General features: G+C 45.2%; 1 protein-coding gene across 1 annotated transcript in view; it reads right to left on the reverse strand.

The window, feature by feature from the left end:
- Nucleotides 1-364: 364 nt before the first annotated feature.
- LOC119432440 (arylsulfatase B) overlaps nucleotides 365-26302 on the reverse strand; it is a 176847-nt gene continuing 150909 nt past the window's right edge. The window contains exons 7-9 of the mRNA XM_049658237.1: nucleotides 24065-24358; nucleotides 21084-21532; nucleotides 365-568 (exon numbers count right to left, since the gene is read on the reverse strand). Of these exons, the coding sequence (XP_049514194.1) occupies nucleotides 365-568; nucleotides 21084-21532; nucleotides 24065-24358 (947 nt within the window). The remainder of the gene's footprint in view (nucleotides 569-21083; nucleotides 21533-24064; nucleotides 24359-26302) is intronic.

A 26302-nucleotide genomic window follows, 5' to 3' on the forward strand; every position in this document is an offset into this window, starting at 1 on the left:
TCACATCTGGCGTCACTGACATTTTGTGACGTCATGAAACAGAGCAAAACTTGTTCACGTCGTGTGACAATGCTGCTAGGTAGCATGGTGCGCTGATTATAAAATACATAAATCAAGAATGCAGCGCCGGTTTAAGATGCACATAAGTCGAAATTTGTTCGTAAGTACCATGGTAGATCGTTCTTAGCGCACTGGCGCTTGTCAATATTTTCTCTAGGGTTGGGTTGGTTCGAACTTTCATTCATCTTAAAAAGAAAGTAGTCGGAAATGTCGTCTCAGCATTCTTTTAACATCACTGAAAACTCACTTTATTTAAAAACTTTGTTGCTAAGTTTACAAGACGCTTCATGCCACTAGCAGCATCTTATGGGCGCTCTGACATCGCCCTGGCGAGCGCGGTGATGGACTCGTGACTGCAACGGGTCAGCGGGCTGCTCCTCTTGCCTACCCAGGGAGACCAGGTGCAGTTGTTGCGCTCCGGAAAGCCTCTGTAGTCGAACACGTCATCCTTGGGCGGCACAGAAATTGACTTGTAGTGTCGTAACCTCTTCATCATCTCCTGCAGAATCTGAAAGAACCACTTCATTTCATCAATACTGTCAGCCCCGCTAGACCTGAAACAGAGGCTCTAAAACATGAGGCTCTCCCATTGCACGAATAGCAAAACACATGAACAACACTAACACTAGAAAAATTTATAATCACAGGAGAAGCAATTCGCTGTACGCACACACAAAAAGAGAAAAATGAGCAAGTATTACACGTTGGTAAAACGTGAAGGCGAAAGCCTGCCAGCTGTGGAAGACGACGACGATGAACGGGCGAGCAGCTTCAAATAGATTTTCTTGAATTCTTAAATATTTTATTTTTGTTCATTTTCTCCATTTAGCTTTACCAATTTTAGTATTAAAAAAGATTGCCTAATCCCACCCAAATCTTGGCCAATCCCCCACAGTGGGTATGCGCCATCAGATAAGGCATACCATACCATACCATACCATACCAGTGCCACGAGCGCGTCTTTGTGACCACGTGACGTATGCAATTAGGCACACAGTAAGCACACCTTTAGTAAGCCAGAACCGTGGATAGCCGTGGCTTCAGGGACGCGTGCTCGTTCCACACCATGGAGGCCCGGGTTCGATTCCCACCCAGACCGAAACTTACCAAAGTTTCTTTTCATATAGCCACAAATTTGTGGGTTTGCAGGAACCAGCCTGAGAAATGTGACGTAAATCGGAGCCTCTTAGAGGTGTTTTTATCACTCTTTGCAGCGTCGGCCATTTTTCGTCACGGCGCAGTTTCGCCAAGGTCACCTCCAAGGGCACCGCCAACATAGACACCTAAAAACATGTATGTCTTCAGTCTGCTGTATCAGTGCGCGTTGCTGTTTCGGACCAGTCGGCAAGATATGCATCCGAAAGTCTGCGGTGCTATATTGAACACGAGAACTGCATAGAATTATCGGGCATCCTTTCGCGCATGAACACAGCCTTGCACAAAAGAAGCTACAATATAAGCGTGTCTGTTACAAAAAAGTCGCAGTTTCGGTTGAAAGACGAAGCATCGATTACGAAAGCAAATTAGTAGAGAGCTATAAAGCAACAATATCAGTTTAATAGGCCGTGTAAATTTTTAAACACTCGCTTACTAACTAAATAGACAAGCACGGCGTCACGCGCGCACAGGTGAACATGAACACATCTCGCTCGATGACCCGGAAGCTCGCTGTGAAAACGCCGGAGTGAGAAAGCGCGCCAGCAGCCGCGGGTAAATTGACCTTCGCGCTGTCTCTCGTCACGGCTTCAACGAGAACTAAACGTCGAAAGGTCCAGCGCATGCGAAGCTACCGGCACTCGGCGCTTGCACTTTCTGCCGATAGCAGATCGCTTTGAAGGATGATGCCTGCGCTTGTGTGCACTTCGCCCACTTCGTTTATCTCTCTCTCGCCCAAATCGCAGATCACTTTCTAGATATGGCGGCCGAGCTGGCCGCGCTGCAGTGAGCAGCAGCCGATGGAACAGAACGCACCCCCCCCTTCCCTCTCCGTCACCTCGGCCCCATGCCTCGCGCACGAAAGAAGACCGCGCGCTTCCGGCCTGCCTTCCTCCCTCGCGTGCGCTACATCGAGCCTCGATTGCAGACTCACCCTTGTACGCTTCCACTCGCTCACACAGCGTACTGCGCGCGACGACGCTTGTTTCGCTGTTGGACCTTATACGGAACCTCACGGCGACGGCGACGACTACAGCGACGCCGATGGCAGAAATGCGCTTGGAGTGTCCATATAATTGCTATCGCAATAAAATACCAACACACTCGGAAGCTTCTCGAATAAAATGACTCGATGATCTTGTACGATTCGCGTATAGATCAGATAAAAGGAACGCATTTTTCGCTCTCTACGAGTTCTCTTTAAGCGCAGTAAAATGTACCAGGTTTTAGCTGAAAACGAAAAGCCCGAAGTACAAATCCTGAATAGTGAGAGAAAAAGCTACTTTCAGGCAATATGACGAAGTTCTCAGACATTTTATTTTAAATAGGTATCAGCATTAGGTCAAAAACGTATAAAACAATACTTCGCTTAGGAAAAAAACTACAATGACGTCCCTTTGACAAATCCGCAAGGTATAATTCCACTGAAGACTGGAACGGAAGCAAAAGGTCTTCATCACACAATGAATATCCGGTACATTGAGTTTGCATGACCCATTTCATGGTACAGAAATAACAAAACCCAGTTTTAAACTTAATCAAGGAACACTGTTCACACAAAGAAGTAGAATGAAGTATAAAATGTGTGATGCGTATAACACTGTTTAAGGGGTGTGAGTGTAAAACGCTTTATATTTCATTCATGATCATAAAAATTTTGGATGATGTGGCATCTTCACCGTAATTAGTTCTGGTCAGATGCACTTCCGAATATTCGAAATGTCTGTTGTTCTAGATATGTGTGCTTAGCTTTAAGTTAACCAAGCAAGTAAATATTTAGTCCTTCATTTCTCTTTGTAGCGCATAACATAGCGTAAAATTGTAAAATTGTCCTCGCTAATTTATCCAGATATCTTTTTATAACGGCCGAGATAGATGATAAGAAGTCGCATTAACAAGTACTTTTGTTATTTTTGTTTTAATGCATTTAAGTTTCGAAGTGTGTACGTTTGTGGGAGGGGTGGGTTCTCGTATGAAAACACAGTTCTCGTATGAAAACTGTGCGCACCTAATTTCCTTAATATTGCTTAGTATTCATTTTCTTGTTTCTTGGCGATATGGATAACTTTCAACGTTGGCACCAGACAAAGTGACTGCTTCCACGCGTCTTCAATGATCTGAAAGTGTGCGCATGCGCGCGTCGACCTTGTCCTCGGGAGTCATTCATGGTCACAAACGATCACCCATTGGCTAGCCTATATGGACCATTGCGTCATCACAAACGGTTGCAAATGTATTACGCTACATTGAAGGTTCCATGCTGCATGTTACCAAAATAATGTTTGGCTCGCTTGTTCACGGTAGCCTGCAGTGTCTCTAGATCGGCAACTGTTCCTTAAAGAGCCCCTAAACCACCCAGAGGTCGAAATTTAGTTGCGGTGCTGCAGTTGTGCACGAGTCTACAACTGAACAGGTAGCCGCGAGAATTTTGTGAAAATGGTGCCCTAATAGTGGAGTTACACGCGTTTGATGATCGAAACACGGCCCTCGCTCGTTTCGCTCTTGCCTTCGCTACTTTCCTCGTTCATTGGTTTCTCCTCCTCGCCGAGTGCTGCTCCAAATGTCACGTGACATACGTCATCGCCAACACTCTTCTCAAAACACCGTCTACTTCCGTTTAAGGCACGTCCACGCTAGCGGCAAATATACCGACGGCGAACCGGCCTCCAGTGCCGTAGAACGTCTGCCGCGCGAGAGGTGTCCAAAGTAGACGGCAGTTCGGCCGGCGCACCGACCGCAGCACGATCAACGGGCCAATGGAAGACCGCGAAGCTGCGCGCCTCCGCCACCGGCGACGAAAATATCGGCTGCATCTTATGTTCCAAGCAAGTAATTTGCGCTAGATAAAGCGATGCGTAAATTGTACGTTTATGAAGAACTATATCCACTGTCAAACGTTAAACTTGAACGAGAGCTCCGATACTTGTCGAGCTCAGCTGCAGTGCACGGCTACCGACGGGAGACGACCGGCTCGGCTGTGCTCGCATCGCAGCCGACGGCGCCGCTAATATAAGCGCATTTTCTTCTTTGTGTACAATTATTACCAAGAGCGATAACAACGGTACGAAAATATTGCGGCTTATGAGCGTCGGTAATTCATTCCGAAGCGCCGTCCGTTTTAGCTTTGAAATGAACCGAAAAAGGCCCAGCGACGAAATCGGCGCCGTCGAGCGATCGGCGGCGGTGAGGCTGCCACACAAATTGGTCCCGGTCTCATCCTCTCTACGGTAAGAAAATCTCGCCGTTCGCGAGGAAAGCCGCCGTCGAACGGTGGCCCGCGAATCGCAAACGGCATGCGGCGAGTTACCGTGCCGGTAACATGGAAGGGCCTTATTAGCCGCCACTCAGCGCTTCTTGGCTACCCGCTGTTGCTGCGGTACCGGCCCGTGTTCAGGCGAAGCGTGCTGCTATAGACCCTGTGTTGCGCGCACGTCTGGAAACGCCAACACTGTCGTACTCTGTTCGCGCAGCTAATCAGACCGCTATGCACGACTGTGTTGGAACATGACCGATTTGGCACTTGCGTTGCGGGCTGTAATAGGTGAGGCGTAAACTCGTAAAGGCTCATGGGATGCGCGGTCTGCATCGACTTCCGATTCAAGACATGCGCGGCGTGCCGTTTCGCGAGCAACTTTGTTGGAGCTGAGACACGTTTTTAACACGAAAGTGTTTTATGCCGGGGTCCACCAAGACTTCACTGACGTATTTCCGTCACGGAAATACGTCACACGAACATACACGAACATAATACAAAGAAAGAAACCAGAAGAAAAAGTTCCACAAACATGCAAAATTTGGAAATCGAACCCACGACCTCTCGGTCCGCGACGATAGATCGCCGAGCGATTAACCCATTGCGCCACAAACGCATTTGCAGAGAGCTACACAGACGCGCCTTATATATCTAACACTCCTCCGTGTACCCGCGCTCTTGCTCGGGGCGGTGCCGCCGCCTACGAGCAGAAAAGAGAAGTACTGCATTATGACACTAACGCGCACCGACAGTGAACGCTTCGGTGGTCTCAGCACTACGACGCCTCGATGCCAGCATTCGAAGGGACGCTGGCATCAAGAAGCACTACCAACGCGTTCTCGCAGAAGCACTACTAGGTGGCGTTCACCGTACTCAGCACAGCGAAGCGTGGCCTCCGCAATTAGCTCTGAAAATGTTTCTGAAGTTGATCGCGGAGGCTGCAATTACGACGCGCTGTACGCGCTGATTTGACTCGGTGACGATTCAGTTACGTGCTTTGTCTTGCGCGTTGTATTAGTGTGTCAGTTACGTGCTTCGTCTTTCGCGTTGTGCTAGCGTGTGCAGCGTAGTGCAGCTTCCATATGCACGACGGTTGCTCATGGTCATCGACGTTGGTAGTCGTGATGGAGGAGACGTGCCACCAGGCGTCAGCGTGGGTGCATCAACGCCTAAGGGCGCTTTAGCCACAAAACACCAATAGACATTATATATCAATGTGCAATAAACATTACACTACTTCTGTGAAGACACGTTTCACTTTCGTGTTCTATACCGATTCCTATATAAGAGGGATCAACCACATTTTTTCGTTCGAATCTCGTTACATATCTTATCGCTAGCGCAATCATGGTTGGTTGTGCAGCTGTCGGTTGCTCAAGTTCGAGCACGAAAGGGAAAAAGATGTTCAGGTTCTCTTGGACCGAAAAAAAAAAATGTTGTGGGTTGTGGCAGTAAGGAGAGCCACGGTGTGTGGTGGCCTCTGGATACCAAGCGCTGGAGCCAGAGTATGCCAAGACCCCTTCGTCACAGGTGGGTGATATCTGCCGTAGTTCCTGCATGTATGATTTATCAGTGTCTAAAGGTGCATTCACACGACCGGACGGAGGAGGAATTTTCGCAGCGGATGGCGTATCACGTGACGCGCGCGTCATCAAAACGTGCCGCCCTCGCCTAGTCCGGCCTCCTCCGCTCGCGGTCCCGATTGAAAATTCTCGCCGGTATTTCCATCCGTCCGTTTGGCGGCCGTCTGACGTCAATTTAGCGTAGTCAGCGTCAAATCTGTCAACATTGGACAGATTGGCGTGGCTACGATGGCGTGTTGTCGGCTTGAAGCCACGTGTGCTGTTGTTGTGCAGCAGTGACCGTACGCGCTTTTGCTGTGGTGCAGCGAGAAAGGCGAGTCATGGGCCGTTATCTTGTAGCGATGCCTTTCCAGTAATAATACCTTTTCGCACTTATCGCGCTTTGTCAGTGGTCGGAGCGACGGTCCGCTCGCGTTATCAACGGGATCAGCCGGCCGTGAGCGTTGGTTGATAAGACTAGAGTAGAATAAGTCATAATGCCTCGCTACAAAATCGCGGCCATGGTTGCGCGCGCATTTCTATTTACTCAGACCGTGCAGCCTGCGTGACCTGAACACGAGTGAGGTGCAAAATAAAACGCTAAGTGACGAGGCAACTGTCACTTTTTTGGCTCTTGTTGATGGATTCACAGCGCTATGGAATATAAAGCACGCAAACATGCAGCTGCGAATGCAAACATGCAGCTGCGAATAAGCGTTGTAGTCGAGAGTAAGCACGCGGATTCCGCAAACGGCGCTCCGGCTGTGCGAATGCGACCTAACTCGGCTGAGCCGGATTCAAGTGATGACGTCACTGTTTGTCCGCGGAGCAGGCGGGATTTTGCCCTCGCGTGTGTATCCACCTTTACATATTCGGTATTTAACTTGCGTACAGGCGCTCCTAGCAAAGATCCGCATCATGTTGACTTCGTGCCATCAATATTTTGGCACGACGAGAGAGCAACTGAGGCTTAAAGACGGAAGCGTGAAAGGTATTTAGGTACATAGTTCTTTCATCGGCACAACCACAATCTCACTGTCTACGCAGATACGACAGGCATACGGCTTTAACGGAAAAACGCACCGTCGCAGTGCAATATGCAGCCGGGGCTTGCATTGATCCCGTGACAAGTGTGACACAGCAGCGAACGGCCGCAGGATATCACGCTAGCGGTACCACCGAGGAATCTAGGGACGCAGCTGTTGTCAGTGATGTTAACTGCAACGACAACACAACCAGCCAGTGTTTCCGAAGACGAGGACATCGCACCAGTGGAACAAAATGACGCATCGGGAACGTCTTTCGAGGAAGCGTTAGCTGTACGCACGTACGTAAGAGCTTACTGCTTCGTGACGATCTACTGTAGCGGTAGTTTAAATGTAAGGACTTGTAGATACTTTCTTTTTCTTTTTTCAGTAAAAGCACAAGATGTTATCTTTGCGCTACTCTGAAAGCGAACGTGCAGCTGCTCGAGGATGAAATACAGAAGCTAAAAAAGGATGGCTCCCCTTATGCAGGAAGCAAGCAGCAAGGAAAACTTGTGACATCTATAAGCAATGCTGAAGTGCATTTTTACACAGGCATGTATAAATAGAGGTCTTATACACCTTACACAACATGGAGTTTCTTATTCACAGCATTATTTGCAGGGTTTTCTAAGGCAGTTTTCTTCACCATAGTAGCCAGAATTGTTCCGGTTCTTCCCTCTGCACAACACAAGTTCCCTCACGAGATGCAGCTGTTTTCTTTCCTGATGAAACTTTGTCTGAACTTTGCATTTAAGGACTTGGCATACAGGTTTGACACCACGCCTAAGACTATCAGCCAGAGCTTTAGGTTTCTGGTAGTTGCTCTTCACCACTTGTGCAAAGCAGTTATAATGTTTCCAAGTCCTCAGGTGTGCCACAACTGGTTGTCAGAAAAGGAACACAAGAACTTTCCAAAGCTCCGTGCCATCTTTGACTGCACAGAAGTGACTGTTGCTAGGCAAGCTGTTTAATTTTGCACATTCACAGGTTATTCTTCACAACTGAAGCACCTATCCTTTATCACTTGTTCGACTATGCATTGCAACCTATGACCTATGATCTATGCATTGCAACCAAGTGAATTGGTGTCAGTATAAGTTACCATGTAAATGATTCATTGTCTTAAACTTTGCAGGCATTTAAACCAGGACTGTCAACAAGTTGTGTGGAGCAACTATAAAGAAAATAGTACGTTGAAGTACCTCGTTGCTGTAAACCCTCATGGTGCAGTAATGTTTTTATCAAAGACCTATAGAGGACGAGTTTCTGATAAGGAGTTGACGTTATCATCTGGTGAGCTGTTCATACTCAATATTATTATATCAGCGCAATGTTTTCAGCAGCTCATCCAGTTTTTTTCTCTTCGGCACAGGATTTATGGACCACCTACAAAGTGGCTACCAGGTTCTGGTTGATCGTGGCTTCCTCCTGTTCGAGGAATTCTATGAAAAATACGTTCAGCTGATAACACCAAGCTTCACAAAGAACAAGAGGTCACAACGTCAAGGAGAACTTCCTCAACACGAATTATTGTTGAGAGAGCCATTGGTCATCTCAAGAAATGGCGCATAATGACTGGCACTGTTCCCCACACATTAGTGGATGTTTACGACGAAATCACAACTGTAGTTGCTGGGCTTACAAATCTTTGCCCACCGCTGTCGAAAAGAGGTGAGCGATATGGCTATACAAAATTCCGATTGCTCTTGAGGAACGTGTGCCCTGTGACACTGCTAACTATTCCACCATTAATTTTTAGCTTTAGTACATGTTAGCATATGGCACATAATTATGCAGAGATTGCATGTGTGCACCACCTTGTACCATGAATCTTTTTTTCTTACCCGATTTATTTTTACAAAGCATAGTGTTGCCAGCTGTGTGCCTAAAACAAACTGCTCACACACAGAAATAACCACACAAGTGGATTTGACAGTCAATTTTCAGAGTTCGGCCACGAGACACCATGTGTACTTTTGAAAAACGCTTTATTGCAAGCACACTGCATAACAGAGATCATGAAAAGAGGCATAAGTTGCAAGAGTTCACTGAAATTCAGCACTGTTTAAGATGCCATGGGAACACTTGTGAAAGCACTAACAAGCACCATCTCAAGATTCTTAGGTTTCACAGTCTTTTTTCATCGAGTATTAGAGTGTAGCAGAAAAAAAATAGTCAACATTCACGAAACTTAGCCGCGCAGACTTGTACTTTCGAATGTTTGACGATTTTATGTCATCAGGAGTGGCAGAATATTCGCCAGTTCTTTCAGTACCAAAAACCAGACAAATTGACTGTATTAGCAATACGTCCATTGGAGATGGTGGCAAATCCTTCCTAGACATGCAAATACAGCCATTACAATGGCAAAGTGTTCGTGGTTATAAATTGCTATCTTCAGTTAAGTGTACAATTATGGCACTTAACTGGTGCCACAGAGGATTATTTGCCTGGGTTCGTGTTGCAAATGAACTCCTCCTTTCCTGATTCTGTGTCATTGAAAATTTTTCTATCACGTCGGCTGCCAAGGCACCCACATTTTCATTTCTAAACCCCTTTGAATTTAGAAGCCTGGAGCTATATGTGGACAATGGTACTTCCAGTGTTACCTCTAGAATTTTGAGGGTCAGTGACATCTTCTGGTACTGTTGCTGCAGCAACTACTTCTGGCTGGCAGGTAGTTGGCGTAAAAACCTTTCCCGAAGGCGCAACTTGCAGGAGAAAAGCGAGAATTCCAGCCATTCAAATGTTAGGAGACCAATATTAAAGTGCACTTGTTTAGGCTTGTATGTTTCACCAGCTGCAGCCTTCCCAGGAAGCCTTTTACATTGGGGATGCCTTTTAAATTCACTGCTCCACGTTCTTTTGACACTGTTTGCATTGGCCCATAACGGTGCCGCTGATATGATATCTTTTTCGTTGGCTTGAATGGGATCTGAAAACGAAATTCGGCACGTATTGCTATCTTCAGTTAAGTTCTCCAGCGAGTGATAAGATTATAAAACACGCTGCAGTTGCTTAGTAGCTTTGGTGTTGCACTGCTAAGCACGAAGTTGCGGTATCAAATCCTTGCTGTGGCAGCCACATTTTAATTGGGGTGAAATGCAAACCCTGCCATGTACTATGCATTGGGTGCACGTTAAAGAACCCCAGGTGGTCAAAATTATTCCGGAGCCTCCACTACGGTGAGCTTCGTAATCAGATTGTGGTTTTGGCACGTAAAACGCCACAATTTAATAACATTATAAACAAACTATGGCTAGAACAGAAATGGAAAAGGGCATTTTTAGACTCATAAAATCCAATATACGCATCAACACCGAAATAGGCATTTATAGGCACATTAAAAATTCCCCTAAAATGTTTCTAGGCCCATGGTTCATGCTTAATATTAAATAGGCATAACTCAATGAGGCTATATGGCTAGCAACGCAACTCCCATCATTTATCGCACGATAAGCAGCGTGAGGAAAAATAGCCATTTTGACTAAAGTTTTGTCTCTAGTTATGATACATGACTCGACAGTGTTGGTTATATTCTGCATGCAAAAAAGGACTGTGACATTCTCAACATAACTTTCTGAAATACAAGTTGGTCAAATTTCACTCAGCTTAAAGTATTACACTCATAATACGATTGCTAAAATTACAAGTATTGTTCGATGACACTTGTAAAATTACGAGCACCAAGTGAGCTCATGAACATATCGGATGAAATATTGTGTACGACTCATTGCTGCACTCCGAATCATAGGTTCTAAACTTTTCATAAAAGAAAGGTTGAATGGCAGCAGTAATTAAACTAACTGGTAAAAATATCACATTTCATTGACTAGAACACATATCACATGCTTCGTTGATAATCAAATACTAAAAGTAAAAGTAACTGTGTTGGCACATATGGTGCACTAAATTACACCTGTACTGTGCACTAGATAAAAATTCCTAACCACTAAAATGGACACTGAAGGGCTAAACTAAATATATAGCAGTATCACACGTTTCAGTTTGACAAGTCAAGAATGCAGTGGACCTTTAAAAACGGGTTGATATACTTGCGGCTCCGAATCGTGTTCGTCCTGTCCTCCTCTTCTTCCTTGCCATTTTTTGTCCATGTCTGCACTTTCTGCCTTGCTTTTGTGTTTCCTTACCGAGGAAGCTTTTCGTTCCGAGTGTGAATGCTAACGCTGAGAGGATAAGGGGGCCATTCAGTTTTTCACTGTGCATTTATCTCAATGGTGGTGGCACACACACGCATGAAAGGCAGGTGCATCAATTTTTTTTTCGAGTAGACATTCTCTGCCTTTTCGACTTGTCAAAGACAGTAGAGCACTGTATCACATGCTTCATTGATTGACACTGTATCACATTCTTCATTGAGTTCCAAATTTAAACTCGCAATTCTAATGGTAACAGACTGCACAAAATTGTATTTAATAGTGAACATACCGTATCACAAGCCGCATTGCAAAACTTTGCCATTAAAAGACACTAAAGAGGAATATTAAATTAGTTTCGTCTGATATGTTATCAGAATTCACTAAGTTTGGTCTTTAGTTCCTTTATAAGGAATTGTAGCGATTTTTTACTGATGCATTGACTCGTCGAAAGCAGATGCAGTCATTTAACATGAGGAGCTAGCACAGGAAGCCCATGTTTCATTTCTGCATCTTTTCTAGCTGACCAAGACCGTGCTCTTGGCCAAAATAATATTTTGGCATTACACCAATGTAGTTTATGAATTCAGTGTAACATTCCTCCTTAGTGCCCTTCCCATGTTTTCAAAGTACAAAAAGATTATACGTTCGGATGTAATTGAATACAAGTAAAAAGCTTCCAAACATATACTGCAAGCCATGTTTATATTATGGTCATAGTGGAATAGATTATGAGTGCATATAGTTGTACATAGAATTGCCAAGAATTATTCTGGGCATTACGATGTTTTTAGAAAAACTTGCAAGCTCTCTTTGTGTGTCTCCATAAAACTCTCGCCTCTTTCTACTACTAGCAGATGCCCTCCCCCGTAATTGTGAATGTAGAAGTAGCATTTTGTGATGTTGTCCAGGTTTAGATGAAGCTAAGCTTGCACCTGCTAGTAGTAGATTACTTTCTTTCAATGTCCCATTGGCTGTAAGGCAAAACCCCTTCCTCTTCTGACCTTCAGCTACCAAGTCTTCGGGACTGCAATCTCTCGAGCAAAAGTGGCGGGTCGTGGCATTCACATCAGAAAATTCCATCAGGGCTACAGCGAAGGAGTGGATAATTTGGGCTTACCATTAGTCCACGTGCTTCAATGCGTGCATTAGAATGCATTGTCTGTAGGTGTTCAAGTAGCCGCTCTTTGGCCACAGGCTCGTTTGTCACACCGTACAAAACAGCAGGCACATTCAATGGCCGCATGCTGTATATCTTATTCACCAGTGTCGTGCAGCGCACTCGTTTTGACCGACACACATCGTTGAAAATTGAAGCCGTCACCCTGCCTTTTCGGTACTGGTGCCACAAGAGGATTATTTGCCTGGGTTCTTGTTGCAGATTAAATGCGTCATGGTGTTCTTCATGAAGAGATTATTAATAAGCTGTTTGACCTTGGTGTAAACATAAACACTGTGTGGTGGATAAAAGCATACCTCACCAATAGAACTCAGTTTGTGGAGGTAAACGGCGCAAAATCTTACGTCCTTGGGTTACCTTCAAGTGTCCCTCAGGGGTCTGTGTTAGGTCCCATATTATTTTTATGCTACATCAACGACATTGCAGTTTCTATCCCACCTCATGTTACAGTCCGGCTAATTGCGGACGATTGCTTAATTTACTCGGTTATCTCAAAGCAAGAAGACCAGTTCACACTAAATTCTGCATTGAACACTATTGATCAATGGTGCACAGCATACAAAATGAAAATTAATTATGCAAAAACTTCAAGTATTACAATTACAAACAAAACCAAAATGCTTTATCGTTTGATTATGAAATGAACGGGCAGTTTTTAACGCGAGTCAACCATTTCAAATATTTAGGCGTCACTATATCTTCAAATCTAAACTGGCAATAACATATACTCAAAAGCCGAATCGAAGTTGTGGTTCATCCGAAGAAAACTGAAGCTTGCTTCTACAAAAGCAAAACTGCCTATCTCGCACTGGTACGTCCAACATTGGAATATGAGAGCGTCGATGGGATCCGCATTAGACAAACCAAGTTGATAAGATTGAAAAAATTCAGAGAAGGGCGGCTAGGTTCATTCTATCTAGATATAAATTTACAGATTCAGTGACTGACATGCTCCGTGAGCTAAACTTACCTTCACTTTCAAACCGACGAAAGGTCGCCAGGCTGAAGTTTCTTTATCTATTACGCAATAATCTCGCAAAACACTGAACCTATAAAGAAAGTTTCTGTAAATGGATGCCTTTTAACCGGAGATCATTCAGTTAATGCATTTAATGATTACACACACCGATTCCTATTCATCACAAAGCCCACCATATACATTTCAGTTCCCTGCAACTACGGACACTATTTTTTTTTTCAAGCGACAACCCCTACCGAGATTTGTTCAGCTTTTCTCAAACTGAAAAATTCATGTAGCTGCGATGCTGACGGCTTCCAAATAAGACCTATCAAACATGTCATTTCTGACATTGCACATGTGCTAGCTTATATCTATAACTTATGCATAACATCAGGTACTTTTCCTGAAAAAATGAAAATCGCAAAAGTAATTGTGTTATATAAGAAAGGTGAAAAGCTCGATATAAAAAATTACCTGTCCGATATCTATTCTCCCGCAGTTTTCTAAAGGTCTTGAAAAAATCTTACTCAACCAATTAACATCTTTCAGCAAGAAACAAACTAATCACAGATGCTCAATACGGTTTCCAACAAGGTAAATCAACAGAACTAGCACTAGTAGCACAGAAAGAATATATACTGCAAAACATCGAAAATAAGTTAGTTGTAATTGGTCTATTCATAGACTTCACAAAAGCATTCGACTGCATAAATCATGACCTCCTAATACTTAAGCTTGAAGGATATGGCATCAGGGGCCTTCCTCTTCAGTTGCTGACATCTTACCTTACAAATCGGCAGCAATATGTGGCTATAAATACTAGCATATCATCTACACGACAAATACAAACAGGTGTCCCTCAGGGAAGTATCCTTAGTCCATTTCTATTTAACATCTACATAAATGATAGTTCTTATCCACTGCGAGGCAAAATTCATAAACTACGCAGATGATACAAGCATTTTTTTATCAAACAACTCTAATACAGGCCTCATTGATGCAGCTAACAATTTCTTCACCCATCTCTCAAAATGGAGCTAGGACAATTTTGTAAAAGTAAACTCCAATAAAACACAAGCAGTCATCTTTAAAACAAGAGGTACCTGTACTCCATTGACCCACAAGATATTTTACAATTCTGAGAATATAGAGGTTGTTGACACAGTAAAAGTACTTGGCGTATACTTTACCGACACATTGCAATGGGATGCTCACGTGGATATTATACTCCAGAAACTGAGCCGCATAACAGGTATACTACATCGAAATCGGTACCTTTTACCAACGTCAGCTAAATTGATCATTTACAATGCACTGTTTGCCTCGCATGTAAATTATTGCCATCTTGTATGGGGCACAACATCGGCTTCCAATCTCTCTAAAATACTACTGATGCAAAGAAAAAGTAATACGCGCTATTGCAAATGTACCGTACAACTCACACACTGAAGGTCTTTTCGCCAAGTACAACATAACAAAAAGTCAACTCTACAAACAAATTCTCCTACGCACTTACTACTTTCAGGTAAAAGATAGAAGCAACCTAATAACAAACATAGCAAACTTAAAAGAGTATACACCCACATATGACACGCGCAGCCATGAAAAATGGCTCATACCGTTTTCGAGAAGAAATTACGGCCATCAAATGGTCGCAAACACCCTGCCACGGCTACTAAATTCTTATCTAGAAGCCGGAGTTGACATTCATGTCTTGACACCATCGGAGCTCATTTGTCTTGCGAAAACTATAATTTAAATCACCATGGTACAGTGAAACCACGTGTACTCACAGTGAAAGAAATGTAATTATTCCCTTTAATCGATGTAACCCACTGTTATTTGTTTTCTTCATTTCTGAAAGTGTTCTTTGCCACCGTTCTGCCAATATGTAAAGGGGGCCAGGGACCGCTCAAGCTGCCGATAAGGAGCTTTTACCTTGCCCCCCTCCATTTGCTTGTAAATGGGCCCAAATAAAATGAAATGAAATAATCACTTCAACCTAAACACAGGCCCCTACTTGAAGCAGCGTTCCTCGCGAGCTGTGCGAACTTCTCACAAAGATCAAATTACACCCATGATGGCCCGAATTAACTCATTTAAGTACTCTTTCTTTCCAAGAACAATATCTGAATGGAATGCCTTGCCTCAGGACCTTTTCCAAGCAGATAATCTTCTCAATATCGAACATCGTTTGTCCCGTTACGTATCCGAATAGCAATTCTTGTCATGTTCTTGTCTTTCTTGTCATGTCTATCGCTGAGGCTCCGAGTGTATATATATATATATATATATATATATATATATATATATATATATATGTATGTATGTATGTATGTATGTATAATGTATTTTTATTCTTTTTTGGTCTGAAACCCAGCCTGCTGTTGTGAGTGTTGGCCGGTAAATCTGTTGTATTTGCGGCCTGTATCGACAAAGCCACTAGATGATTGTGTTATGATGATTATTGGTTTCTAGTTGATTGAACTAGGTTTGTATACAAGTTTGTACTTGTGGCTGTGTACATTTGTCAAGTTGTATTATCTACGTTCACCCTGTAACGGCCTTACGGCTGACAGTAGTAATAAATAAATAAAATAAAATAAATAAATAGAACAATTTTCTATCACGTCGGCTGCCAAGGCACCCACATTATCATTTTTAAACCCCTTTGAATTTAGAAGCCTGGAGGTATATGTGGGTAATGGTACTCCCAGTGTTACCTCTAGAGTTGCTGTAAAAGAATTTTGAGGGTCAGTGACATCTTCTGGTACTGGCTGGCAGGTAGTTAGAGTAAAAACTTTTCTCGAAGGTGCAACTTGCAGGAGAAAAGCGAGAATTGCAGCCATTGAAATGTTAGGAGACCAATGTTAAAGTGCACTTGTTTAAGCTTGTATGTTTCACCAGCTGCAGTCTTCCCAGGAAGCCTTTTACATTGGGGATTCCTTTTAGATTCGCTGCTCCACGTTCTTTTGGCACTGTTTGCATTGGCCCATAACGGTACCGCTGATATGATATCTTTTTGGTCGGCTTGAATGGGATCTGAAAACAAAATTAGCATACTTAAAACTGCACTAACTGGCATATTTGCCGGTGCTCTTATTTTATAATGGCGCATCCAATCTGTCAATGTGCAGCAACTCCTCGCTTGTGTTATTTTGCAGTAGTATCAATGCTAAAACCTATGTTGTCTCCTTTTACTATTACCTTCTTCAGGCGAGGCTGCACCCACTGGCATGGCAGATCAGTTGGAGATGGATTGCCTGTGTTAATCTGTGTCCAAAAGTCAACAACAAAGCAAACCGCAGCACTTTGACTGCAGACCCGCCCCAACCTGCTAAAATGCAAAAGAAAGAGGTTTTTGCGTTGCTTGGCTGCTTAAGGTGTGTTGTGAGTTCGTTCGAAGAATGGGAGCAGATACTGGACTGACAGTGGTACCGAAGAAAAAAAGACAGATTCAGTAGCCCTGCTGCTGCATGACAAAAGTGAGAAAAAGCAGTGTGCACTGCCAGCATGCGGAATCAAGGAGAAAGAGAAGCGGAGAATGACGAGAAAAGTTGATGTCACATTCAATCAGGGAAGAGGCGGGTTCCAGAAATCGCTCTAACGAAACTCAGAAACTCAGGTTGGAAGAGGCGGTTAGAAGGAGGTTAGAAGGGGGACGCGAGCTGGAAAGAAGCACCCCTAGCTTCATACTCGTCTTACCTGCTCCTCCGGCCAATACCACCTACAACAGCGACCTTATCCTGTGCTGCGGGGTCAACTTCGTGGCCGATATGGCAGCAACAATGAAGCAAGAACTCATACACTCCACAGACTATAAAATTAAGACGTTGAGTTGGTGTAGTGCATGCTCAGTCAGTGATATTTAAGATGCCAATGCAACTAATGTAATATATGGACTAACACCGATTTAGTCTACCCAGACGGTGCCTTGAATTTGGCGTTTACTCAGTGTTGTTTCTTCCTGTAACGTGCTTTAAATTTCTATGTGCTTGGTTTGCTGTAATGCCTGTTCATGTCCTTGTCACATGCATCGATAATCATGAGAAAATAATTGGCGATCCTGCGAGGATCTCTTCACTGCAGTTTTTGAGCAATGTAGAACATGAATTTGTACAAGTTAGATAATGTTGCAGAAAAGACAGGGACTATGTCTAAGAGGTGAAGAACTTCCCAATTTGTTACGTGATGAAAAAGCTGCAGTGGTGATCATGGACGCAAAGTACACAGCGGGGGGAGCAACGAACTCAAGTACACTAGGAAAATGCATAGCTAGTAGAGATAGTACAATCGAAACTTTGGCAAAGGAAGGGGAAGACAACACTGCTGCAGAAGTTTAGATTGATAGCGGAAGGAGTTTAGGAAAAGTTTTCAGAAGTACAAGCCCGTATGATGCTGAGACTGGGAAGCAGTTTGCATTTCGTCCCGGCAACTACTTTGACAGATAAATAGGCATGTCTAACACTAAAAAAAAGTACGATGAAGTTAGATTTGGTTGTAATGGACCAGTTCTTGCGCTGCAATCCAAAGCTTCCAATTGTGTCCCACGACAAATGCCAGCCATTAACATCCAGCAAAGCATCCAATTCTCCCACCTCCAGCAAAGCCAACCAGAACATGCTGATGTTGGTCGACATGGCCACAAGGTTTTCAGATGCCATCCTTCTAAGGACTATCGATACAGTGGAGATGACAGATACTGAGATATGCGTGACCGTGATGGGATGCGACTTAATGGCAGAGATAAATTGACTGATGTCCATCTGACAGTTGTTTACTACAGCACTTTACTACCCCGTGGCTAATGGGTTGGTAGATGTTCAATTAGAAATTATAGGGTTTTACGTGCCAAAACCACGATCTGATTATGACGCACGCTGTAGTGGGGGACACCGGAATAATTTGAATCACCTGGGGTTCTCTTAACGTGCACCCATCGAAATGCGGCTGCCATGGCCGGGTAGATGTTGAATGGCCTATTGAAAACAATTATACGAACATTGTGTCAAGAAAGACAGGGTGATAGATACTTACCATATTGTGTGTACATAGTTGTTTAGTCTTATCGCTTCATGTAATGTACTTTAAATTTATATACGTGTTCGGTCTGTCATTATCCATGTCCTTCTCTCATTCTTCGGTAACAGTGACATCAGTGCAAAAAGTAAACAATGGTAATAGTGTAGTCGATATTTTTTCTTACCCCGCCATGCACGAGCACCTGGTATCTTCAATTTTCACCCTCATCAGTCACGGCAATTCAACACCCATACAGAAGCCCGGACCTACCTCTGTGATGGGCTCACAAACCCTTTTAGAATGCTCAGTCCCGGTCGATTCACTGTTTTTAATATCATTGACTTTACCTGCAGAAGCGATATCTTATAGTTCATAAAGCGTTAATACGTAGTGACGTAGTGAAAACGTAGTGAAATAACGAATTCATAAAACGTTTTCACAACAAGGAGCACAAAGTGCAGTCAAAGTCTATATTAGTTATTACATGCTAATGCAACTATTTGGTAGACTGTAGAGACAGTACACTGCATACCAAATTTAACATACTGGTAGGCATCCAGGGCACGGAATGCGTTGGCAGCAGCACCATCGTGGCTAGCCTTTCCACGAAATACCGGCACATCGCTGCATAGTTAATTTGTGGCCACAGGGGCTCGCCTTGCTCATAGTGAAGGTTTCTGGAGCTGTCCAGGCTGAAGTTCCTTGAAAAGAAAAAAAAAGAAAATTATGCACAATTTACATGAACAGTTCATTAGTTTTGACACACCCCTACGTGCAAAATTATAGGACTGTGATCTAGGTTGTTGAACCAGTTGTTACTCAGCTGCCAGAGTAGTCATTGTCATTTTTGGTACTGTTTAATTCAAGCACAGAACAGCACAATAAGCGACAAAAATACCAAATCTGTTGTCAGATGATGCGCAAAAGCTGTTCGAGAGCGGCAGATGGATTTGTTACTTCTGCATTGATGTGTGTAGCATGTTTACATTGCTATAATCGCAGTGTTTTATAGCTGTTCACAAAGTGGCTAAGAGATACTTAGTAGGTAATATTTTTGAATGGAGCTGTAAACTTGTTTCCCACCTCAAACCGGTGTCTTCCTTTGCCTTGGTACCAGCTGGGAGCACTGTGCCTGCTGGATACTTGCATGGCTGGCTGGTACAGAGCTTCAGTAAGAAAAACCCAAGTGTCCAAGACTAGTGTTATGCAATTACAAGAACGTCAAGTTTTATAAAGGTGCCGATAATCAGTGTGAGATGTGTTCGAGTGGAGTTGCTTGCTTGATTCTTATCTTGAACTGGCGACCAACTTTGTGCTGACTGAGCTGAGGAAATGCAGTTGCGTGGCTGGTTTGCTCACAACTGCAAAAAGCCAGATGTTGTCACTATGTAAACGAGAAAAAGCGCACTGCTATTGTACTGAAATAACGGTGACAATGTGTTATGAGTAATTCTATGTGTTTATCGAAGCAATTTTTTCGTGCTAATCTATTTATTCCTACCTTATCTGGTGCACATGCGTGCAGAACAGGCTGCAGCTACGCATACAAAACACGGCACCAGACGCTAAAGTGAGCGTCTTCTCGGCCAGTCTGTTTGCCAACGCGATGCAGATACGTAAATGACCACCAAGCTCGACTTCTCGACGAAAAGATCCCGGGGACAGATTTAGCTTTGAAAGCCTTTTCAGCACTGCATTCATATCGCGGCTAAGCTACAGATGTATTTGCGAATGCATAATTCAACATTTTGCCAGGCTGCCGCCGCTGCACGCTTAGTTCCAGGATACCCCTTGCACTCGGTGAATATTGATAAGAGCTATTATCCCCCACAATAAGAGACGACGACAGAGCAGTACAACGATGTGTGTAAAAACAGCTGAGCGCCCCGGCACAAGGAAAGCCGCAAAAATAAACACGTTAGTGGCCGACCCGCTGTAGCATGTACTAGTACATTACTGCAAAGTTACAAAACCTAGTACAAAGACGTAAAAACAAAGGTCACGCCACTTATTCCAGAAAAACACAGAATCGTGACAGCACGTAAGGTCCGTCATTTGATACTTCCATTTAAAAGGTTATTTGGCAATGACAGCATATGCTTACCTTTCGTGGTCTGTCCTATAGGTGCGGCTATAGTAGTGTGCACTAGGAATCTGCCGTATAGATGATGTGTTGCGATAACGAAAGCGCAGGCAGACATTGCGTGAGCGACACGGATCACGTAGAAACGACAGTAGACGGAAAGCCGTTGAACCGGAACTCAATGCAGACCGCGCGTATCCCATGAGCCTTTACGAGTTTACGCTTCACCTATTACTGATTCGCAAGGGCGCACAGGCGAGTAACACGACGAGGAAGAGCAGGGAGCGCGCACGTCTTCTAGCCGACAAACCGGAAATCGTAGTTTCTTGTTCGACCAATGGGCATCGTCACTGCCGTTGACATCACCAGATGCGCCCGGCTGACATCGTGACGACCGCTGGGGATACCGGAAAGGACAAGAGAGGAGGACGGCATGGTTGTTTTTTGGCGCGCCCGCGGCGCGTAGCGCAACACCGTTCGGTATCGTTGATCGTGACGGCAATCTGAACTCGATGCGCGTGTTTACTTGAAATGTTCAAAAAATATCTGTGGTGGTTTAGGGACCCTTTAACACGTTGGAAAAGTGTTTCCGTGCCGTTTTAGGCATGCCTTTGAAACTCACTTTGGGCTTTTCTGCAGAGATGTCCCTCAATTCGCACGGGTCGCTGGCGATGTCAAAAAGGTAGTGCTCTCGAAATGACTTGAAGTTGGAGGTGGAATCGTTTCCGCAGTCGATGGCAGCGTCATTCCTCCAGCTTTGCTGCACCGGAAGTTGACTCACGCGGTAAAACTTTCTAAACGTCCTGCCCACTGCCGAGTTCTCCATCACCTCGTCCAGGCCCATGTTGGTGGGTGTGTCCTCGGCGCTGCGAGTGTTTATGCGTGCATCCAAGGTTCCATTGTAGAGCGAGCCGATGACCAGCTTGTACCTGCCCACCCTCAGTGCGGTGCCGCACCTGTTGGTCGGGTCGTGGTTGATGAGCAGCTCGTGGCGGGGCGATGGGCTGCCTAGTGAGAGAGACTCCCACTGGTCTAGGCCATCGATGACGCCCAGGTCTTTAACGTCGCCGCCTGTCAAGAAAAGCAAGATCAGCGACCTTTATTGATTTCTATTCCTTCATTGATTTGTCATCATCCTGGAAGGAGCAGAGAAAATAACGCAGTGAGCACTGATTTTTTGTGCCCTCCTCTGACCAGTATGCATCAAATAACACGTTGAAAACAATTTCCCCGTGTTGCTATAAATTGCTACAGGTATTGCCGCATATTTTGCAACAAGGTAGTGTTTAAAAATATTTTTTTTTCACATACTATAGCATACCACTACAAACTACCATCTGAAGTCGTATGAGCAGGTACTAAACAGGTTCTTCCGCTGTCAGCTATGTACCGAAGGCTTCGTCTTTATCGTAAGATTTTCACTATGTCAAGTCCGACTTAGATAGTAAAATACTATATATATGGTGCAATAAATGGGTATTGCAGTTTAATCGCGAGAAGTGTAAACTAATGCTTGTTTCAAGGCGAAGTGAGTGTTATTCTATATTCAAGGGAAGCTTTATATGGCTAGGCGAAACGAAAATGCGTCTGTCCGTGGCCTGTCCACAGAAAACTATCATCAGCATTGGCTCGAGTGTCGTCGTCTTCTTCCGCAGCTGGCTCGTTGCCGCTCATCATTCCAGCATAGAATTTCACTTCTCTTCTGTCGCCGTGATTGGGAGGCCGCGTTTACGGTGGTATGAGCCATTGCCTAAGGTGGTATGAGCCATCCATTCTCTTACGTGACGGACAGATTTATTTTGAAGCAATTTAATTTCTTCTTCTTTCTGAAGTTTTACGTGTCAAAACGAGTTGTAATTTTGAGGCACTCCGTACTGGAGGGCTCCGGATTAATGTTGACTACGTGGGATTCTTCAACCTGTACTACGACGCAACCGCATGGTCGTTTTTGCATGGCGCCTGCAACGAAATGCGGCCGCCGAGGCCGGGATTCAATCCCGAGACCTCCTGCTCGGAAGCGGAACGCCTTAGCGAATTGAGCCACCATGGCGGGTAAGCAATCTAATTTTGCAGAATCGCAGATTTGCTTGCGGCAATGGCGGACGAATGCTGCTAACCTCGATACCGAGCAAACTCGAGACATCGAACGCAAGCGACAACGGCGGACTGTGGGACTGCGGACTCACGGACGTCGTTGTCTCCGTCGCAGGCGAACGTGTGTGTAACCTCATAATTGAGAAATACTTTAATGAGCCGTCGGGATTAACCCAGTGATAAACGCCGGGGCCGCACGTTTGAGCTTCGCTGGTTCACCATCTGTACGGAGTGCTTGAGCGATGATTTTTTTAAATAGAGCGTTACCATTTGACCGTTTTTACTACATCTTGCCCCCTGGCACTGGCCCACTGACCGACTGGCAGTGGGCCAGTGCCGTCAGCGCCTTCGCAGCGCGAGGTGCAGTATGGGAACGCTGGCATGATGAGCGGCAAACGGAGTCAGTTGTGGAAGACGACGACGAACGCGCGAGCAGTGGCACGAGCGCGTTCGTGACGGCGACGGTCTATCCAGAAACAAGCTGCGCTCTTATACTATGGCGCCATGTCGTAGTCGCATGAGGTACTCTGCTTTCATCCTCACCCTTTCGCCACACTGTCCTCCTCCGCTTTCCCCTCGCGCTCTCTTCGCTATCGCAGTCTTTCATCTCCCGCTGCGCTTTGCGTTCGCTGTTTCATCCTTCGCTGTGCTCGTTAACTCGGTTACATGGGACGCAGAGGAACACCGACGCTCAACGCAGTTCTGCGTTTAGAGCGCAGCTCTTAGGCGCTTGTTTCTAAAGAAGCGCCTAAGAGCTGCGCTCTAAATGTTGTGCAGATCCCAGGGACCCGGGGAATCGATGTTATGCGAAGCATTTTGCATGTACCGGTTATCTTGCATTGATTGGGGTTCCGCGAAATGATGCCAGGTGAACCAACGTGGTTTCTGAAAATTTCGTAGTTGTGTGTGCAGGCCGCGAGCATACCTGTCTGTGACGACAACATTCTGTAGTAATTTGTTTGAAGGCAAGGTCTCCTTTGGTGAGTTCAGACCAATTTGGGTTTCGGAGGCTCTTGGAACCTAACCGCGTTCGTTTCGTAATTTAGACAATGTTAGGCCTTCTAGTGCACGTAGGACCACAAAAAATACGTCAAAGTAAAAGTCGGAACCAAAATTACGCACTGAGTTAGCATAGAGGTATGTCCGAAGCATCAATATTTCTTAACAAGAATAGGCCGAAAAAATGCAAGGGCCACTTAGTTATCCCTACGTGGATGAATGCGAAAGCATTGCGACCACCGCGCGATGCCTATGCTCTTTCAACACAGCTCTTTCAGATGCCTATGCCTATGATCGTCATTGTAGAGCGACACATTCCTAGTGGCACCTAGTGCCACCTACCTAGTTACCCAAGTTGGTGTCAAATACGTTCGTTGAAGACCATCACAGACCAAGTGTCACATACCCCGTGCTCCAAGTCGGCGTCAAAGAGGTCGTAGGTTAGAGTGCCTTATTTACTATACCTGAGCTAACTCTGCCTCATTAAGTTCACTTATTCGGTGAACTCACCGGCGGCGTGATACAGAGTGGGTGCCCAGTCAACGGCATGCATCAGATCCCAGGAGACGCGCCGTGTGCGACGAAGCAGCGGGGACCACACTAGCGCCGGCAGGCGGACGCCTCCTTCCCAGGTGGTGAACTTAGAGCCGCGCAGGGGCCAGTTGGAGCCCCGGTTGCTCATGAATCCCTCGAAGCGCGCTCCATTGTCACTGGCGTACACGAGGATGGTGTTGGCAAGCATACCCTTGGCGTGCAGGGCTTCGACCACGGTGCCCACGCTCTCGTCCAGGGTGTCCACCACGGCTGCACGTGTCGACAGCTCGAGTAAGAAGAAGCAACTATTTTGTTTGATTGACTGAAAGATTGGCTGTTTCTCTTGAAACACAATTAAATGTCACAAAAATGAACGAAACTTACTGAAATAAACACAACAAATGCACAATACTATGAACACAACATTGAAAACTTGATCGTTGCCAAAAACGTCAACTACATATATGAAGGCTATCTGGAAAGTGAGGGTTTACTTTTAAACAGCATTTTGTTCAACGAGTAGTGAAATTATGTGTTTACGAACTAAGGCTCATTCACACTGGTGACTCACAGTGGTCGCGCGACCCAAGTTAGTCGCCACACGACCAGACGCAAATGGTCGCAAATGGTCTTGAAAAGCGACTATTCTGGGCCGGTCGCTCGCTGCTCGATTTTTCAGTCGTGCGACCATGATCGCGAAGCTGCTCAACCAATCAGCGCCGCGCCGAAAGTGATGTTATACGTTTTCATCCGGCTTCCTCATGCGTCACGCCAAATGCAATGTCCAGAGAGAGAGATAGAAGTTCAATGATACGAAATCATTAAACTTCTTAAATTAAAATTATTAAAGAGGAAAAGAAAAAGGGAAGAAAGAGGCGCATGATGGGTGACGATGACGAGAGAAGGAGGATGTAAAACATATGGCAAGCAATTTGGTATACTCAAAGCCTACAGTCCAGGCCCGTACTTTTTAAAAAGTCCAGGAACACCTGGATGGCCTTAAAACTCGATTCAGCGCCTGGCCAAGGGTCTAAAATAACTTCCTCCGACAACGGTGGGCTGTCGAGACGCGTAAGGTCATTGCTCAACTTTTGACTCTCTTCCACGTACAAATGCCCTCACCACCATGACAGAGTACAGGCCTGTGATTGGCATCTTGCCTTGTGATGCTGGGATGCAGGCAGTCCCAGCAACCTGTCGAATATACGCGGTGGCATTTGCTGGAAGCTAAACAGTAGCAAAAGAAACCACAACAGACACTACTTTTTCCAGCTGCCGTTCTTGGATGAGCATGCCACCCAAAGGTGAACAGCGAGTGAACAACTTTGCTTTAATATTATGCACCGATTCCCACCCAACGCGAACTAGAAATTACAACTTACTCTCGATAATACTCCTCGTCATGCGGGCGAACTTCGGGCAGGGGGCGGCTCGCGTGGCCGGCCACTTCTCGCGAGCGGAGGGGAGGCATGGGCGCACCCACCAGCAATCGCGTTTTCTTCAGAGGCTTCCGCGCTGCCACAGCTGACACCATGGCAGTGCATATCAGCACAGGGACGACGTCTTCCATTTCGCTCTAATCAAAATCCCTGGCTGTTGCCGGAACGCGAAACCATCGAACATAGTGCCAGCGAAGTGCACGCGAACTGCGCAGATTCCTAGAGTTCTCGCTGAGAACTATAATCTCTGGTATTGTGACTTGCAGGTCGCACTCTGCCGGGCTTGCCGATGTGAGCATCGGTCACCTTCAGTCACTTTTTGGTCGTGTTGTGTATTCATCAGAGAAGATGGTTGGCAACCGTGAGCGAGAGCAGGGCCACCCTCACCAGTGAGCGAAAGGTACCGATCGACACTCACTCGACTCCTGTGGCTCTCTCTACGCCTATACCCAGCAAAGTCGGCTGGTAATGAACTGTTCAGCATGCACGACATTGGGTGACGAAGTCACGAACCGGAGTGGTGAGCGACGGCGGCTGCTTAAGGTGGCGATCCCACTCCGGTGGCACGAGCCCCCCGTTTTTAGTACTTTTGGAGCAATCGTGGCGGCGCTTCTACTTAAGATATAAAGTTGTCGTATATACCGTAACAAAGCTTCATTCTTGTAGATTCGAACAATATATGATATAAAGAAATTGATTAATGTGATCCAGAAATACATCTTCAAGAACAAGCATGAGATACATGTTTTTTGCGAACTGTGTCTCGGTTGTGACC

This window comes from Dermacentor silvarum, chromosome 11 (genome assembly GCF_013339745.2).
Source record: "Dermacentor silvarum isolate Dsil-2018 chromosome 11, BIME_Dsil_1.4, whole genome shotgun sequence".
In the NCBI taxonomy this organism is placed as follows: Eukaryota; Metazoa; Arthropoda; class Arachnida; order Ixodida; family Ixodidae; genus Dermacentor; species Dermacentor silvarum.